Source organism: Danaus plexippus, chromosome 25 (assembly GCF_018135715.1).
Source record: "Danaus plexippus chromosome 25, MEX_DaPlex, whole genome shotgun sequence".
Classification (NCBI taxonomy): domain Eukaryota; kingdom Metazoa; phylum Arthropoda; class Insecta; order Lepidoptera; family Nymphalidae; genus Danaus; species Danaus plexippus.
Window position 1 is genome coordinate 1,470,044 of NC_083553.1, and position 20,884 is coordinate 1,490,927.

Sequence of the window (20,884 nt, forward strand, 5' to 3'; positions counted from 1 at the left end):
CCTTTATGGGAAAACAACGAAGATTTCTTTCTATATGGCAACAATTTATTTATTCACAACATGTTATATTTACAAACACTTATTATATAAAATTTCAGTAAATAACTTTCTTTTTTTTTATTATCACGTTTCTAAAACCTGACTTAATTGTATTATACCTAACTATGTTTCTATGAATGATAAAAAAACCCATGAAATATTTTCATTTTTTAATGTGATATTATACCTTTCATTTGCTGTACAGTCTTATCGTTCGGAAAACAAAATGTGACGTAGCGTAATTATTTTTCAAAACTAATATATTTTAAATTCAAATCAAACGGTTTTAATTTCAAAGAATAATGTTATTTGAAATCTGTAAATAAAATAAATGATAACAACATCTACATGCCTGTGTGCCGCGTGCTCTAGTGTCGATTCAGTCACGAGACGATCCTCATCTTAAAAGGGAAATGTGTTACGTCCGCCAAATATATTCTGCGTTTATAGGTACGTTACATTTATTACAAATAAAGAAATAGGTTCTAGTTAATTTACACGTTAATTAATTTCTTAGCAAAATTATACGTAATAAACAGTATATTTTGCTATACTGGGACGTTAATTACATAAATAATATAAATGTTACACTAATTTCCTCCAACTTACGTAGCGTTTCAGTCATTGATATTGAATATGAATTTTCAAAATGTATCTTATGTATACTATATCTTTATATTACAGTGAGTTGTCTGTGCCTCAATATTGGTATTCTGTTCGCATGGCCTTCATCCACGCTCAAATTATTTTCTTCCACTAATACAACACTAAATCGAGCCATGACTGATACTGAAATATCCTTATTTGGCAGTCTACCATCCTTCACAGCACTATTCAGCACACCCTTGTCTGGTGTACTACTGGATGTCATAGGAAGAAAAAAATGCTGTATTTTGTTTGGGTTGCCATCAGTGGTATAGTTAGTTTTATAAATATTGTCACCATATATATATCAAATAGCTGTCATTAAAATAGCCGTTATAAATATTTGTCTTTGCTTAAATAAGAATAAATACATATAATTATTTGGATGGGAATTACTCACTTCTTCCTGAGTTTATGTTTAATATTTTTAAAAATGGAGTTGGTTGCAAGCCCTAACTTAAAAGAAATATTAAAGCTACGTATTTAACATTAAAATCAAATTGTTCATATTTTTTCAGATAGCATGGACTATCGTGTCCCTAGTATCTCGGGTAGAAGCCATCCTTGCGTCGGTTTGTGTTGGTGGATTGAGCGGATGCTTGCTCCTGGTCGCGCCAAACTTCATCAGCGAATTTTCCCATGAATCGATTAGAGGAACCCTCACTTCTTTTGGAATTATATTTTATGGTATAGGTCTGATGGTGTCGTACATTCTTGGAGGATGTCTAAATTATGAAATGATGAATTATGTTTGCCTGACAATATCAGTTTTTTCTTTGCTTATGATGAGCCTAGTGAAGGAGTCGCCCGTATATTTAATGTCTAAGGACTTAGAAAAGGTAAATTAATGAGTACGTAGTCATAAAAAATATTTTAAAACTCAAGTAGATTTAGACTCGCAAAACCCCTTTTTATTTGAAATATCCATGGAATCGAACACTGATTTCAATTGATTATGCTATAAAAAGTCTGAATTTTTTTGTCAATATTTGGATAAATGGAAATATACGAATAGGCTATCTATGAAGTTGTATTTTTTGAACGATTTAATGATATTTTTTTAGAAAGCAGCTGAATCTATAGCCTTCTATAGATCAACGAAACAAGGATCGGTAATAGTGCAACAAGAAATGGAATCTATAAGACGAACTCTCAATCAACAGGTGGACCGTAAGGATATTTATTTTATTTATATATTTATGAATTTACTCGAAATATACCTCACTATCTTATTAAAGCTAACCATGACAAGTAATTCGTAATTTAGAAATCAACTTAAAAATTAATACTACATTTTAATAAGAGTATTTACACAAAATTTGTATGTGCTAAAACGCAAGTAACGTAAGTAATATAAGTTTATGTTTCTCTCGCGCTAAAAACATTAAAATTGTTCATTGTTATAATAAAATTATATCTTATCAAATGAAGACCAGTCAAGAGACAAAATTATATTCCTAGCAATAAAAATGTATGATAATAAGATTATTTTAAAAGAGGTTGAATTTTTTTTCTGTAACTCACTGATATCTATTTCGGAAAAACTATCACACGTACGAGATAGAAATGTTCTGAATAAATTCGTTGTCCCCTAGTTATACAAAATTATAAATCTTATCATCTGATACTTTTTATGACAATTTTCTAGCGTTCAATATAAAATTAAGGAACCGATCTTACCCACAACTTATCCGTGTTTTTTTTATTAAAAACAATGAAACGATCCATTAAAACACTACTAAACTCAACATAAGACTGGACAGGCTGTACACAAGAAAAGTTATTATAAACAGAAGCAATCTATTATTAATTATATAATCACCCGTTTTAATGACATGGTTTCACTTCACCCTGACATATTATATGTATATAGTATACATTAAAATTATAAAATATATTTTTTTATTACAACAAAATTACCATTAGGTGCGCCCGCTGAAGAGCAAATGCTAAAATCAGGAAATAGGAATCCTAAAAAGCCTCTATGGTTACAATTTTTCAGTAAGTATTACAAAGAGAACCATAGTGCTAGTTATACATTATTAATATTTAAAAAAATAATATAATGATTCATGTAAATGAAACTGTTATTATTCGGATATACTACGCGTGCTTTATTTTTGTAAAAAAATGAAAAGCCGACATCTCGTCTGCCCGTGATCACGGTTGCTGAAAAGTTACCGAAATGTCAGGAGTATGTGGTTTTTTACAAACATAAAGCACGCTTAGTATATCCGAATAATATTTGTTTCATTTAAATGAATAAAACTCGCCAAAGTCTCAAACCTCATAATATAATGATCCTTTATTATTTTCCAGAAAAATCTAAATCAACTCGCCGGGGTTTAGCAATTGTTCTTATTCTATTTTCACTATCCATATTTCAAGGGTTGATTGTAGTTCAAGTATACTCTGAGCCGTTATTTAAAGAAGCACTACCTAATATGTCAGCTAATTTGACCAGCATTCTCTTTGCTTTGTTGAATACGATTTCAGGATTCGTAGCTGCTTATTTACTTGACGTCTTTGGAAGACGGGTATGTAAATTGAGTTTTATGTTTTGTTGATTAAAAATATACTTGTTTTTCATCTGTAATCAACAAGACCATAAATAAGATAATCTTTAGAGTAGCTTAAAATAAGAGGATATTTTTTTAGCCTGTTATGATCTACCCATCCCTCGGTACCTGTTTTTTCTGTATAGCTCTCGGAACTCAAATTCAATTCCATTGGGGCCCAGCTTGGTTGAAGGGGCTCTTTGTGTACGCGTTCTGTATAACAGCAACTTGTGGAGCTGGTACTGTGCCCTACGTTATGATACCGGAGATGTTTCTACCCGAAGTAAGGTTTTTCTTCGATCTTTTGTCATATTTATTTATTAATTTTATAACTTATCCCTTACAAGACATCACTGTCCTGCGAGAGACGTATTTTTTAAATTCAAGAGACAACCCTAGAACTTGCAGGTTATTCAATGAGAAGAATTCAATGAGAATGTTACATACTTATTATAATTTCATTTGATATTTAAAAAAGTATTATTTAAATATTAAATGAAATTATAATAATTATTTAAAAGGTTCTTGTCGAAATGAAGAATACGTCTAAATATATTTATTTGACGTTACTTGAATTTTGAATGGTCCCAAGTACTTTAATCGTATTTTCTACAGAAAATACTAGGACTAGGTTATAAAATTATTATTCTCTTGCAATAGGTTTTTATAACATACTTCACTTTTGTTCCCACTCTTTGCTTCCTATAATTATATGAGTACATCGCAATCCCAGAAACTTTCATGAATAAAAACCGTTAGTAAAAAAAATTTGAACTATCTATTCCTTTTCTTGCAGGTCCGTGGGGTAATCACAATGTTAGTAATCGAATGGGGATGGCTTTGCAACTTTTTCATACTTTTTATATTCAATCCTTTTATAGCAGTAGCTGGTTTGGGGCCAGTTTTTTATGTTTTTGCATTCATAGGTTTAGTATCAGCAATATTTTGTAAGCATTATTTACCTGAAACAAAAGGGCTGACTGTAGACGCCATTCAAGATATCTTGCTTGTCACATAGTTAATTTTGGATACATCGTAAATTTTATTCCAACAAATTTTCCTGTTTTTTTTTTTTAATTTATATAGTAATTGATGGAAAAAACCAAATTCAAACCAAATATCAATTGGTGTTCAATAAAATTTGGTGTAAGTTAGTATAATAATTTTTTTTTTTGCATTTGTGTCTGTTGCACTATTGATCATCAAGAAGGTTAGAACATATTTCGTAATGGTATTTTTTTCTTAGTAAATTGATGTCGTTTGAATTAATTTCATTTCAATAAAGCTTTATAGTTGTAACAAAGTGTCCTAATAAAAAATCAACATCATTTTAGCTCATTTAGTGCCCTGATGATAATAGCAAAATTTTTTCATTGAAATCTTGTAGCATTTTAGCTTATTTAATTTTAATAGCCGTAAAGCTTTAATATTTTTATTCTCATTTTTGAAAAATGATAACTGTCAGATTAAATTATTAAGACTTCTATTTAAATTCTTATTACTCATTGGCTATTTCTTCTCGAAAAATAGACACACTATCAGAAATAAATTAACTAAGAAGATAAAGTGGATCGTACTTACAAAGATTACGATTAAAAAATGTAATAGAATTTTATAATATTTTTTGGTGGCAGTAAAATTATCTATTGGTATAGTTTTAAGTTACTATTTATTGGAATATGAAGTAAGTTCCAGAATATGCTAAATGTCATCTACTCTTATTAATTAAAAACTCATAAACTAAGTTTTTAGCTGTATGTATCATTAAAGTTTTATAAAATCATTCTCACTAATGACTTTCCCACCCCCACCTCATGGGTAACATCAGGAAAAGCCCTGAGCACATTGTCTTTTAGTTTCATGCTTTCAATGTGGTACTGTACTATTCCTGACAACGGGTATTTTTGTACATATGTGAGGTTATTCGTTTAACTGTTTGTCCTAATTTGATGACCTTGTTCGTAGATCAAGTAAAGACCCACCTGAATTAAGTTTTTATTCATCTCATTTTATTTTTGCTTTCAAATTATACAGGTTCAGTTCCGATGAGTATTTCAAGATTTTAAGATTAATTATTATTGACTCCAATAGCAATATTACTCGTAAATATAACTCATTGAAATACTATATAAATGCTTGTATGCTTAAAACTTTTTTAATCAACATATTGTTCATTTTCTTTAGTAAATGTGATCTACAAAATCAATTTGGTCAATAAAGCCACTTTCGATTTTTGGTTTTTCAGTAGATTAATCTCATTTATTTTTTAAGCTTGTGATAAAAGTATATGATGTTTTTTCTTTTTAAATTATAAATAGATTTCTTTGCCTTCTATTTGTTATGACCAGTAAACATTGGTTAAGTTATATATTGAGAATACTTACATTTCACATATGTTGTTATGCTTGTGAGTGACTGGAGAGCTTGTGTGGGTATTTTGGTTTATATGTGTATTTGAATCATGCGATAAAGTATAAACACCAAACTCCTTTTGAATAAAGGATTATATATTTGGTCTAAAATAATTTAAAAACGACAGCAAAACGATAGAAAAATCTTAAGCTACTGTTACATAAATTAAATAAACATAGTTAATAATTCTAATATATATGCTAAAAAGAAGCCAATGTTTTTCCAACTATCGCCTGATAACCTAACCCCGAGTGAGTTAGTTGTCAAATGGATATTTTAGAGGCTAAAAAATCAGTCAGGCCTGACAGCCCGGCTAGCTCAGTCGGTAGAGCATGAGACTCTTAATCTCAGGGTCGTGGGTTCGAGCCCCACGTTGGGCGATGACTTTTTGCGCTTCGCTGTCAAAGCCATTAGGGCTAACAACTACAAGTTGAAAAAAAAAAGTCAGATTTAATTAAGATTAAATAGTTGATCAGACTGGTTTGTCTGACGAGTATTGTTGTACTGTATTATATTCAGTGAAATTATTGTGATAAGAAATGAAGTGATTGTTAGGAAGAAAAATTTTAGTTCTGCGTGATTATACTACATCGAAAATGTATATAATATGTAGAACTATTTGCTTGAATATTAAATAAAATACTTTATAAACACACAGTAAAAAACGAAGAAATATGAAATCCCACTCAATTAAACTCTAATTTCTATTTGCATGCATTAGTGTCTTAATTCTATTGCTTTGTTAAGATACCCATTTGAAATTAAGCTTTATGTCCTTATCTTAGAGCATAATTTTTAACAACCAATATTCAAATCACTTAATTGCTTAGCATCGTGTATGCTATTTTAGACATTCACTCTAATAGATAAGGTTGATATTAGCGTAATTGTATTCCATTTGCCGGCGCCGATAACTGGAATGGGAGAAGTTCTTTGATAAACGGCGTAGTGATGTACCTTTACATTTAAAAAGTTTGATTTTGTAATAAACCATTAAATCAAATTATAAGCTTCTATTTTTTTTTGTCAATCTGTACTTGAATGATAATAAAAAAATAAAACGGCTCACAAAAAACTTTATTCTGTAGTATCAAATTGGCAATAAAATGAGAAAATAAAATTGAATATGAAATATGGTTTCTTGTAATAAATGCATATAATAAATACCATCTATCGATAGTTGAGATCCCACCACTGCCTTCACTCAGTGACCGGTAACTCGCCTACAGCTCGCTAGTCAGTTAATATTCAACCGGCGAAGTGTCATATTTAATCTGCCTCTCCTTGATTACGACGGAGGTAAATATTTGTATTTTCAATAAACATTAATATCAAGTGTTTCTTTTGTTTACAATACAACAATGAAGTATAAGCAATCCTTCCGTATCAGAGGAAGATAAAAATTCATTGTTTTTATTGTTATCAATCTCTATGTGATCACAGTTTGTAACTTTGTACCGTCGACTTTGTATTTATTTTGTGACAAGTTTTGTTTTATTTTATTGGTTGTGTCTATATTTTTAATTGCTTATAAAATGAGCATTAAAACAATAAGATAACTGACAAATAAATTATTAAAAAAATATATAAATTTTATTACTTTAATGTTTTATGTTGAAATGTTAAGGTCCTATACAATCTAATCGATTATTTTAGAATAATATCACATAAACAAAATTTTATATTTCATAGCTGTATAGAGTTTTTTTACCTGTCTTCGAGTTGGCTTTTATTTAGAAATATTGGACATTTTTCATCTTAAAATAATAAGAATTAAGGCAGAATAATGAAATATACAGAATTATTCGTGTGATGACAGTGATGAGATTTTTTTTTTAACAAAATGGTTTAAATTTATTGTTTCCCCCACAAAATGTTCGTTTATAAAATTTCATATTTCACTTCAGCAATACATATTATACAATATATGCTGTAAAATTAATTTTATTTAAATAGAAGAGAAGAATTATTTAACTAAATACATGTATATACATTCTGTAGGTGATTAAAAATTACTTGTCTTATTGTTCAAGTTACAAAGTTTTAGGAAAACATTTTAAAAATATATCCGGGCCAAGTTCATGACGATATATATGTATACAAAATGTTTTTTCTTAAAAATATCTTTATTGTAAGATAACATAATCTTAGCTAATGTCTATTTTTTTTTTATTAAAACTAATAAGGAAAATTTGATACGAAATTATTCTTCGATATTTTTATTTTTTTGCAGATTTAAAAAATATGAAAACAACATAAAAATGACAGAAAAAGAAGCTGTTCGTTTTGAAGAAGCGGAAAGAAAAAGACTGGTCATTATAACAATCACAGCGATAATTTGTTTCATACTAGGATATATTGTACGGAATTATACGATTCTAGTGGGGTTAATATGTGTATTGAACGTTTATCTCATAACTGGGAACAGGTATCAATGGCTATACATATGGAAGAAAACATTCTACAGGGATATGCTGTAAGTAAAAACATAATAATAACATAATGAGATCTAAGACTTTCGCGAGTATTATTCATTTAAATGAAACTAATATATTTTCGGATATACTTTAAAACTACATAATCCCGACGTTTCGATATGTCGTCTGCCCGTGATCGCGGTTGCTGAAAAGTAACCGAAACGTCGGGATTATGTGGTTTTAAAATAATAAAATCCGCGTAGTATATCCGAAATATATTAGTTTCATTTAAATAAATAATAATAACACTTTGTTAATTTTTATTATAATGATTTCGAGCAGGCCGCTTTAAACTTAAATAGATGAGGACTGATAACTGGATAAATCATTAGCTTATGGTAGAATTTATGCAATTTTTTTTTTGTTTTGATAATCATTTAACTATTCTAAATATATGTTAAAAGAACACAGAATGTTTATGAACTATCTCTAAAAATTAATCCTTATAATAACATCACATAATCTGATTTAAATATCTATGTATGTAGTAATTCTGGTTGTATTTAATGAAGAATAGGTTTACCTTTGGGTTTTAGTTCCGGATAAAAATATATGATCACAGTTTGTAACTTTGTACCGTCGACTTTGTATTTATTTTGTGACAAGTTTTGTATTATTTTATTGGTTGTGTCTATATTTTTAATTGCTTATAAAATGAGCATTAAAACAATAAGATAACTGACAAATAAATTATAAAAAAAAATATATAAATTTTATTACTTTTAAGTTTTATGTTGAAATTTAAGGTGCTATACAATCTAATCGATTATTTTAGAATAATATCATATAAATTCATTAATTCATATTTCACTTCAGCAATACATTTTGTACAATATATTCTGTAAAATTAAATTTAATAAAATGGAAGAGAAGAATTATTTAACTAAACCTCTCTAAACATACATATGCTAAATAATATTATTTTAAGTTACCGTTCATGGATAAATTTAGGAATAAAAAGGTCGTATACCATTATGCGTGAGTTGAATGTATTAGAAATATCTAATATAAAATTCTGACTGTTTCTAATTAGCACGTAGCAACGAAGGACAATTCAACATTTGCATTCATAGCAGTACTTTAAAACTATTATTGAACCTTGTATAAAGATGTTATCAAACAAAAAAGTATATACAATTTGTAATAGTTACAATACAATTAAACTAATTAATATCTCATGTTAAAGACATCCTATAACATAACCGCAACAGAGGACAAAGGTGGAAAGGTGTTAGGTAACAGCCACTTAACCATTATACATCAGTACAGTGTGGGGCATAGTCCTCCATTGTTCTTACATGTACAGACATTATTTTGTTAAAGGTTTTTTTATCACCAGAAACAAAAATAGCTTTATAATATAGGTATATAAATAAAGACAGAATGTGTTTTTATAGAGGTCATTTCCTTGACTCATTGATATCTACACTAGCAGATATGAACGGTCTCTCTTCCCCAAATACTATGTTACATTACGCTATAAACACTTTAAATATTATTTGTGTTACCTGTTGAGGTAATTCAAATATTTTATTTAATACATATTGAACGTTACACCAATCAACCAATAAGAAATTGAATCCCTCTTGATTATCACTGCATTCCTAGTACAATGTATTTTATTATTATACGCTTTGAAAAAACTTAAATTGGAATACATATTACATATATATTTTTTTCTTTAATATTTTTAGCTTGCAAGGAAGATTATTTATTTATTCGAATATATTGTTTAACTATATTTAAATCTCGTTAATACTGCACATACAAAAAATAAAACTGTATTTTTATTTTGAATATCTATTCAACTTTGATTTGACCATCATGAAGGTATCGTAAAGAAATTCTAAATTTTTCCACCGCGTCGACGGACGTCGATGATTACTCTATTGAACGAGGTGTCCGGTTGGACCTTGGCCTCTTATGATCGCCTGGTAATTTGTTAAGGGGATACACATGTTTACTATCAAATCAGAGTTATCTCTGATCCTCTGATAGCCGGATGGTAAAAATTTACTTAATGTTAAAGGAAATCAGACTCTCATTAACATTTAGGCACAGTTATGAATGTACCTAAAAAACAAACGATCGAAACATTTGGATTGCACTTAATTGATTATTATTGACAAATGTCGAACTTGAATCAGTATTATAGGGGCTTGATTAAATAATTTTATTTTATTGCCCGCACGTTGACACAAAGAACAGTTATTTATTTATACAAATTATATTATTAGGAAACAAATAAAAAACAAAATATGTTTAAAATTTCACAAATTAGTTTCATAGCTCGTTTACCTAGAAATGTACAATGTCATTAAAATCCTAAGACGCATTTTGTTATCTTTTGTTTTTATTATTCCGATGTAAAAAGGATACTTTCCAAGGTTAAATTATTGAGTCAGGTTTCGCATAGATTTGTGTTAAGATTTTTAAAAATTCTACAAGCTATCTCACCTTGATGGAGATATTAGTTTAATGGCCTTTAAAGCACTAAAAACAGAATTATCTAATTCTATATAAATTATATAATAATAAAATTAACTTAATCTTTGGCCTTTTGCATATTCACAATTTGATTAAAATAATATTGAAAATAAAATAGAAAAAAATAATTTTCCGTATTTATTACTATTGCAGTGGTCTCCGGGTACTCCTAGTAACGATGTTTACAATATGGCTGTGGGAACGAAGAGGTGTCACTGTGGTTAGCAGATGGAATAAGATTTCACAAAAAAACCCCGACAAGAAAGCATTCGTTATGGGAAACCGATCTTTGACTTTTCGGGAGGTGAATCATTAGAAAGTTGTTAACTTTGTATAAAAGATAATAAGAAAAAATAAATACTTTCGAAAGTGTTCGTTGTAACAAAACCAATATTTTCGTATTACTACGCGTTTTTTATTATTTTAGAACTACATACTCACGACGTTTCGGTTACTTTGCAGCAACCGCGATCACGGTTGTATGTAGTATGTATTTAAGAAAAAAATAAATTAAAGGAGCGTAGTAAATCCGAAAATATTAGATTTATTTCATTGTTTAAAAGATTATCACGGATTATATTAATTTAGTGCGATTGGTTAACCCTCCTGTTGATTAATTATCCTAAATAATATTTTCTCTTTGTGTCTTACGAACAGTGGAAATATGTTTGAAAACAATTTTTTTTTAAATTTGAATTTGATTGAATTATTAAAAGACACAACACATTTAAATTAAATACAAGGAAGATGTATTACTAAAATAAGCAGTATTGTTTTAGGGGGACCAACTGAGTAATCGTATGGCTTGGTATTTCAAGAACCAGGGTTTCAAAACGGGAGAAGTTATAGCCCTGTTCATGGAGACGCAACCTGAATATGTGTTTCTGTGGCTGGGACTGGCCAAACTTAGGATAACCACAGCTCTAGTAAATACAAACTTACGCGGGGATCAATTGATACATTGTTTAAAAATTGCGAAATGTAAGGCCGTCATATTTGGGGACGAAATGATTGACGGTAAGTATGGTGTGAAAAATACGTTATTTACGTACAAATTGCTCCGATAATCGAAAAAATATACACAGCCTATCTGAACTCAAAATCTCAAAAAATTATACAAAATGTAAAAAATCTAAATATCTCTCCGACTTGTATCATCAGGATCCGTATGCACTATAGTGTCACATTAAATTGGTAAATAAAATATATTCTGCTATTTTCAGCAATAAAAGCGATACAAAGTCAAATACCAGATATTCCCCTTTTCCAATTCAATGCAGTTGACAGACAAACAGTGCCAGTAGTAAACGACGCAACCTTTTTGACGGCTGAGTTAAATGAGATGTCTTCTGAATCATTCACTGATATAGAACCTGCAAAGCCAAGGGATACTTTGTTATATATTTACACTAGTGGGACAACAGGTTTTCCCAAAGCCGCCATTATTACTAATATAAGGTACAGCATTAAAATTTAAAGTTTAATCATGGAATACTCTCCATAATTTTGGGGAAAATTTATTTATACAAATTCTCAGGCTACAATTTGAAAATATGAAATGATCATTACTATAAGAAATATATTTATAACTTATTTTCAGATACCTCCTTATTCCTCTCGGTGTGCATACATCTGGTCGACTAACATCTTCGGACGTAGTCTACGATCCTTTACCCTTGCATCATACAGCTGGTGGAGTACTAGGTGCTGGACAGTGCCTTATCCTGGGTTGTACTGTGGTACTGAGGAAGAAGTTCTCCGCCAGCAACTATTGGATCGACGCTGCAAAGCATGGCTGTACGGTGAGGATCTGTGTTGTGTCTTGTCAATATAATGTTATAATTAACATCATTATATTATTCGGCAGCAAAAATTCTTCATAGATGTTTAGATTTTTTTCGTGAAATAGAGTACTAAATAAAATAGAGCAATTAAGTAAAAATAAAATAATATACATATACGAAAATAATTTGTTATATATATAATATTGTGAGATAAACTAAATAAATAAATTAGGATAGTTTAAAAGTCAATTTATCACGTTATCTATGTCTATAAATGTATAGGGACATCCTTATGGATATAATTAAATATCAATTCACAACCCATACTTACTGATAACCACATCACATTGCAGGCTGCTCAATACATTGGTGAAATCTGTCGATACTTACTGACAGTGCCACCCAGCCCACATGACCGTGCTCACAGTGTGCGTGTCTTGATCGGAAACGGACTGAGGCCACAAATTTGGCAGGAATTCATTGACAGATTTGCCATCAAACAGGTCTTGGAATTTTATGGTGCTACTGAGGGCAACAGTAATTTAAGTAATTTCAAATATAACTTTGTTAATACGCCATATACTCCTTTAGAACTTACAAATTAATTCACAGTACCCATAAATTTGTAAAGAGTCTTAAATCTTTATTCTATTTCTATATGAGTCTAGACTCTAGACTAACCGCCTGTTCGTTATCACTGCTTACCCCATAGATATGAGTCCATACGGCAAAGGAGACAGCAACACTATTTTCTTTTCTTTTCGACCAAAATTAATGTCTTGATCCTTGAAAACACAGATCCATAATAGTAATAGATAAAGTTCAGATAACTCTACTGTATTGACTTGTACAAAACAAATGCCCGGGATAGTATTCCAGTCCGTATTAAAAACAAATCTATCCGAGTCATCTTCTGACCATACTGACGTGGTTGGATTTCCAGAAACTATTTTTTTATGCTTGTTGATATATTCGTATTGTTTATATATAAACACTTTTATTTTAAAATAATCCGATTGTTAAAAATAAATGTTCTTAGTCGTTATAAAGTGTCTAAACTTTTGTCTTATAATGTAATTAAGTTCGGATACATCGCCAATTCAATCACTAACTGCTGGAAACATAAATCCTTAAAGATCTAACTGCAATTGTATTTAGACGTACACGCGGCCATTATAATAAAAAAATCACTAAACATATACATTAAAAAATTTATGCAGTTAATAGGAATAAAGTTCATTCAAGACAAGTAAAGAAAAAGAGAAATTTATCAATGATAAAATATATATGTTAGCAGTTTAAAGTCAAATTATTTAAAATTTTAACATACAAAGTAATTGATGTGCCTCTACTTATTGCTTTTATACATCCTTAGTAAAGTTCACAAACTAAAAAAAATTTAATCCAAAGGTCTGTCTTAAATACGCCTAACTGTCTTGTATGTTAAAAAACAAAAAGACCTTTCGTTTTCTCTTCATTATAATATGCTTTCTTTTTTTTTTTCAGTAAACTTAGATTCCAAAATAGGTGCCATTGGATTTTTAAGCCGTCTTGTATCGTCTATATACCCCTTGAATTTGGTTAAGTAAGTTAATTTGAAATTATATATAACTTGTAAAGTTTTAATGGACATATAAATATAAAGTTATTTTAACAGATGCGACGAACTAACTGGTGATATTTTAAGGGACAAAAATGGGAGATGTATTAACTGTGGACCGTTTGAACCTGGTACAGAACATTTTTATCAAATTATCATTTAAAACATTAGAGACAATTCAAACTGTAATAATTTTTTTTAGGATTATTACTGGGCAAAATAGACCCTAAGAAAGCCATCTTAACGTTCGCCGGATACGCGGATAAGACGGCGTCAGAAAAAAAGATGGTCAGAAATGTAAGAGTTGAGGGTGATTGTTACTTTAATACGGGAGATATCCTTGTCATGGATCACTATGGCTATTTTTACTTTAAAGATCGAACTGGCGATACATTTAGGTGAGTTTACATTGATAAGTTTAAATAATGATCACAGTATATTATTACCATACAAAAATTTATATTAAAATTATTAGGCAAAAAGTACCCAGTTATTTGAAAACATATCTTGATTTTATTCTGCCTAGCTCATAGTAATATAAACATGTTTTCAAAAAAATAAAAAATTATATGTATAAATATTCATAACTCGAATGATTGTGACGTTTTGTATTTAAACAAACTTGATGGAAAGATAAGAAAATTTTAATGAGTTAAGAGCAAAAAGAATAAATAGGAGACGAGAATTAAGAAATGTTAAGTTATATAAAGTAATTTGTTTATACATTGAACCAAAATTCATCGTTTTAGTATATTTTATTTATTATATGTTCCTTCATTGTATGCGGGACATCATTATTATATTGGAAAGGTTAAAATTTGATATTTTTACGAATTTCAATAAATGTTAGTAATTTTTAAACAAACAAACAGATGGAGGGGTGAAAATGTTTCAACTTCAGAAGTGGAAGCTGTAATAAGTAATTTGATAGGATTGAAAGATGCAGTTGTTTACGGAGTTACTGTAAGTATGAGTTCAAGTTAATAAGAGATGAGATGGTAAATATGTAATTATATTTGTTGAAATTGAAGCATTTTTTTCCAAATTTCCTTAGATACCAAACGTTGAGGGCAAAGCTGGGATGGTGGCGATCGCTGATTCGGAGAAAAAGTTAGATCTTGCAGCGCTTGCTAAAGGTGTTAATTCCTCGCTCCCCGTCTACGCCAGGCCCTTATTTGTCAGGATCCTACCAGAAACTCCTCTTACAGCTACTTTCAAATTAAAAAAGAAAAGTTTAATGGATGAAGGTTTTAATATAAATTTATACAACGACCCAGTTTACTTTTTAGACCAAAAATTGGGTTCATATATTCCAGTATCTCAACAAATATATGATGATCTGATACAAGGTGTCATTAGGCTGTGATTTTACCCAAAAAAAATACAGTGATCTTCAGGGGATTTTTAATAATGTTTAATTATTTTTGATACTACCAAAAACTCGTTATAAGGCAAAATAATACAAAGAAAGGCTCGCGTCACAAGTAATAGAGAAATATAAACATGCAATTGCATTTGTTTTAAATATGTATACCCATATATATACATATGTACATATATACATGCTTATTGTGTAGATAAATTCTTGATACTGATGTTATTTTAAATATTATATGGTGGAATAGTAATTTTATCTTCCATGATTTGTGTTCCTTACAAAAAAAACTTTGTATTAACTATGAAAGAGAGAGAGGTATATTTAGGAACAGCGTCAGAAAAACAACTTTGTTCTCGTTTAAAAGCAAACAATAATTATTGCAACTTGATCTCAAAGGAATCTAAGAAATATGTGTTTTTATTTTAAAAAAATTAAAGTTCTACACAAGTTGATACCGTGACGTCGTTGTATAACAAATATAGTGTTAAACTAAAGAGTTGGAATTAATTTTAAATACTTTTTTTACTGTTACAATATAGGAATAAAATATATTCTATAAAAATATTAAAATTTATTTATAAAAATATTATTAATAATTTATTTTATGTATTATATAATTAATTCAATTTAAATTTTGGACTTTATTTAATTTTTTTTAGGCCTTATTTTAAATGTGTTTTTTTTTTATTTCGATGTATAAATTAACTATTTATAAATTTGTTGTTATTACGAATTCTTCGCTATAGTAACGTTTGTCTGAATTCTTACTATCGCCATAAAATGTGATTTAAAATTTGAAAATACACGTATTTTCGTTAGAATTTTGCCTTTTTTAATAAAATCAATGACAACTTCTTATGTTTAATTCGCAAATAACAATTGTCCTATTAGTTTTGATACCTACGACGTGATCTTTACTTTAAACCCTATTCACGCGAGTAACACACAGTACAGGAAATAAGGAATTTTAAAATTGAAACAAAATATACAAAATTATCAAATACTTCTATTGTTTTGAACTACAGAATATAATAACAATATACATATGTTTATTTAAGTATTTTTGTATGTCTGTATGTGTAGATACGCGCTAGGTAGTATATTATTTATAAGGATAGGTAAGGCTGATAATAATGATTATAGTAATTTTATGAGACCTGAATATTAAGACACTATCGACAAAAATATTATTATTAGGTACTGACTGGATAATACATATTTACAGAGAAAAAAATCTCATGCATAAAATGTGGAACGCTCGATACATCTAACGTCCATCAAATTCCTTAAAACGACATCATTTTTTTAACATTGTTTAGTGAAACTGATTATTAAACCACAAAATTTTGTTTACCAAAATTTATTTAGGAGCTAAAAGCAGATAGATGTATGTAAAATATTTATGATTAAATATATTAGTCCATTGTTAAAAACTGGTATTAACCTTTAAGATAATTGTTTGAAGTTGTCAAAACGATATAAAGAACGAAACATGCAATTTTAATGATAGTTATTAAGGATTAAGACAAATGAATGTGACGAGGAAACCAAGTCAATGAAATTGAATGGTACTATATTCATTTCTAAGTTAAAGTTTTAATTTTAAAAACCACATTGATAATTTATATAGTCGTTCATAACCTAAATCATATTTGCAACTATTATAATAGAGATCTTATTGTACAGATTCCTTTTTATACTAATCCACGTTGAAATATTCTTCCTGACTCGAAAAATGTTGCTAAGATTTTGTGTTATTATGACATATTTTGTCGTAGTTGGATATAATTTATTTGTGTATGATAAAATAGGCCTTTAGACGTTTTGAAACACACACTAGCTTATGCCCTCACAAAAGCAAGGGTAAGCAAAAATATACATACATTTTTAAGGTTGTATGAAACTGTACATTTTAGGAAATGAATATTTGTCTTATCTTATCTTACTATATCCATTGCTTTTAGCATATGATAATTAATAAATCTTACATATTTTATGGAAAAAATTACTCTTCGAACTTATATATACCACCTTGTCGTTTAATTTTATGATTAGTTTGAAAAACGTTTACTAGAAATAACTGTTTCATATTTTAAACTGTTTTTTATAAACATTCACAAGATACAATAAAATAAAACGTACATTTTTAAACAAATCAATGATTTTCAAATTAGAATCGAAAAAAAACATCAAACTCTTAAGTATCAGTATTTATCCGTTACAGAAATAGAATATTATTCATAATTTAAGGTGTCCCAAAATATACCTTAATGCAGACAGCCTCTTGAGTACATAATGGACATATTTCTAATATTATGACGATGGATTGCTAATATTCATTTTTACCTGAAAGTTGATCTATCAAGGGTAAATCTTTTTTTAAGTTTCAATTACAAATATCTAATTAAATTAAAAAGTAAATCTCACTTGTACCCTTATGAACTGTAATAAATTAACTTCGTAAGGGTATTGAGTATCCGAGAGTTTGCGGAGCAAGGATAGCTGGCTGCCCGACCAGAACCAGACCTGAGGGTACATGAAAAAAAAGAGGATTTGAGTATTTGTAGTAATCTTACGTGATTGTTCGAGATACAGTTTCAGACTTGATTTTTAATGTTCAGCTTTACGTAGGTATGTTTTGCAAAATGGTTGAAGTCAGTATTTAAAGTTTTCAAATACAAGTCGATACTTAAATGTCGCCATTACAAAATTACGATGGTTCACTATTATAATTCATTATAATCAGTCATAAAAATAATTCAAAGGATCATAGTATATTATAATTAGTACGGCACAGATGGCGCCACTTGTAACATTATCGCAACAAACGTAAACGAACAGTTAGAAGGCTCATCAAGTCATTTTAATTTTTTTGTTTTATCTTTCGGATGTGATAGAACTATTGCGAGATATTATATTTTTTAATTCATTATTCATGAGCGTCTATTTTTTATAATTTGACCATCATACCAATGTAAATAATGACATATTTCAGACGAGCGTGACAAAACACATAATATTTGAGATAACATAACAGATATCAAAATATTAAAATGTATTTTCACCCGGTACATTTAAATATCACGGACAATTAAATATTTGTCATAAAAAAATATAATCAATCGCTCGTAAAACGGGTTAAATTAAAATAATAAATGCTATAGTATATATATATTTATTTATTTTAAGACAGTTTGAGAATCCGTCACTTTAAAGATACATTATAATATTTAAATGCCCTCACGCTACTGAAATAAGGCTATAAATAATAACCTCCATAATTTTATTACTAATTTCGGTTTAATACTTATGAAAACAAATAAAATACTGATAATACAATAAAATTGACTTTTCATATTGTTTCTTACGGAAACGACTTATACATGTGAATTCAGTCCTTTCTTAGAGACGACTGAGTATGCTTTGTTCTCAGATATATTAAAAGAAAAGTAATGATTCTATACCAGGATCATCATAGCATGGAAATTTTATGACAACTGGTGCTAATCTATATAATAAATTCAATAATATATTCATAATTAACTATAGTAATATTTGTCATAAAAGTAACAAGAACCGAACGAGACCTATATTATTTTATTTTTAGTTTTTCGTTTTCAATGATTCGATTGCTAATTTACGAAAGAAATATCTGCTTATATATATAAAAAAAAATATTCTATATTATTCATATTTTGTAACCATATAAAATAAATAAAGTGCGAGGTAAGCGACATTTTCATTATTTGCGACTGAAAGCCCACGAAACAACGGTATCAAAAATCTAATCGCAACTTCTGGAGTACCACGTAAAATAAATAAATAGAGAAAACTGAGATAGAGAGAGAAAGATGAGATGAGATGAATACAATCAGCTTTAGTTATTCGTAAATCTCCCACTCATTGATCTTTATTTGAATTCCATCGACTGCAAATTATCAATGTGCTTGTTTTTACTATTGAATTTTTGTATAATAGTAGGTGAATGTAAAACCTTACATAAAATTTTGTGTTTCGTGACGAACTTTTGTTAATAATACATTTATTTATATAATTTATTGCAAAACATAGAACTGAAATTAAATTTATTTCAATAGCTGTTTAAATGACGTACACTTATATGGTATTAAGTAAAACTCGAAACTGTAGAAGCAATAGGTAAACAATATTTCAGTAATATTTTTTATTGTAAAAAAAAAAATTAAGTGATGTCAATTGATCAGTTTAAACTTTTAAGCTCGATCGAGATTGTTTTTAATCTGTACCCTCACCCCTATTTTTACTAACCAACACTCAATGTTGTGACTGCACTTGCAGAGGTAGCTACGCAAGTGGCTGTGCAGCTGATACCTGACAATTCTAACCATTCTTAATTACTAATAACGTCAATAAAAGGTATTCGCTCCGTATGTTAAAAACATCAAACCACTATTAGTTTTGTTTTTCTAATAGTATTAAATAATAAATTAATGTTATCGCCTTAAAATACATCCTCAATTTAAGTAAAAATATGTAAAATATACAGTGATATATTCTGACTACACATACAATTATTCTGCAAATAATATATCTCGCATAAATATGTTTTATTAAAGATATTTATTTATGTAGCAAGAGTAAAAATAGTTATATAATTATAAAAGAAATGTGATGCAAAAATCACAAGTTATCCCTTAAAAGAGATCTCTACCAGAAACACTTTTGATAGAGGAAACTAGATAAGAAATCGTGGTGTAGGTATAATAAAAAGAGATCAGGAAAAAATAGAATAAATAAAGGGAAATTATGTGTACAAAAAAACATGTAAAAATAGAAAATTTTGATATTATACATACATAGATATATACATAAATATATGCAAATAGCATTAACAAATAAAAATTACATATCAGAAGGTAAAAGAAAATATATTCATAAAAGTTAAATTAACTAGTTATGTAGTGGCATATGAATGTCGCAAATTTATATCAGTGTTTAGCGTGTTTCCGTAAGTCTAACTGTGCTTGCAGACGGCGTTATGTAAATAATACCTCAGTTTCAATACAACTTAAATGGAAATCCAACACGAGAACCATTTTAATACGCGACATCCTTCTCGCAAATTGTAGACGTATCCGTATGCGAGCCGACCTTGATATTACGTGTATCGTACCAGAGCTACAGGTTTCAGTAGCGAGGCTCAATGTGACTCAACCTAACCTTCTCATTTGTCAACTAGAACGTGAGGAAAAAATACTTTAATTGTGGGTTTGTTCAAGATCTGACATTCATATACTTGAACGAAACTTTCTGTTCAGCCCACATCTAAAATCCTATCGAAAAATAAAAATCAAAACGCCGTATTAAATTTAAAAAAATCTCATAGTTAAAAAAAAAAAACAGATTTTGTCACTTATATTTATTTAATAATGCCATTACATTAGTTTGTTTTCTTTACCATAAAATGTACATTTGATTTTATCTTAAATAAGACACAAATAAAAGATGAATAAAAAAATGTACAT

At 28.8% G+C, this 20,884-nt stretch overlaps 2 protein-coding genes and 1 non-coding gene across 5 annotated transcripts; all 3 read left to right on the forward strand.

Annotated features, from left to right (window-relative positions):
• The first annotated feature begins 237 nt into the window (after positions 1–237).
• Positions 238–5,320, forward strand: LOC116775327 (facilitated trehalose transporter Tret1-like). 2 transcript variants are annotated; one of them, XM_032668208.2, is made up of 8 exons: positions 238–489; positions 724–953; positions 1,203–1,523; positions 1,749–1,854; positions 2,611–2,685; positions 3,004–3,221; positions 3,343–3,525; positions 4,039–5,320. In XM_032668208.2, the coding sequence occupies exons 1-8, from the start codon at positions 453–455 to the stop codon at positions 4,258–4,260; spliced, it is 1,392 nt and encodes a 463-aa protein (XP_032524099.2). In that variant the 5' UTR covers positions 238–452; the 3' UTR covers positions 4,261–5,320. The 2 variants fall into 2 exon arrangements, with proteins under 2 accessions (XP_032524099.2, XP_032524100.2); XM_032668209.2 differs by lacking the exon at positions 238–489 and having other exon boundaries at positions 778–958.
• Positions 5,321–5,961: 641 nt separating this feature from the next.
• Trnak-cuu (transfer RNA lysine (anticodon CUU)) lies at positions 5,962–6,034 on the forward strand. The gene has a single exon. It is a non-coding gene; the product is annotated as a tRNA-Lys (tRNA).
• A 798-nt stretch (positions 6,035–6,832) lies between these two features.
• On the forward strand, positions 6,833–16,201 carry LOC116775132 (long-chain fatty acid transport protein 1-like). 2 transcript variants are annotated; one of them, XM_061524599.1, is made up of 12 exons: positions 6,833–6,953; positions 7,888–8,130; positions 10,772–10,922; positions 11,398–11,635; positions 11,842–12,076; positions 12,219–12,420; positions 12,756–12,948; positions 13,909–13,987; positions 14,060–14,133; positions 14,205–14,400; positions 14,875–14,965; positions 15,057–16,201. In XM_061524599.1, exons 2-12 carry the CDS (start codon positions 7,916–7,918, stop codon positions 15,366–15,368), a joined length of 1,986 nt encoding a protein of 661 aa, XP_061380583.1. In that variant the 5' UTR covers positions 6,833–6,953; positions 7,888–7,915; the 3' UTR covers positions 15,369–16,201. The 2 variants fall into 2 exon arrangements, with proteins under 2 accessions (XP_061380583.1, XP_061380582.1); XM_061524598.1 differs by lacking the exon at positions 6,833–6,953 and adding an exon at positions 7,510–7,655.
• The last annotated feature ends 4,683 nt before the right edge of the window (positions 16,202–20,884 follow it).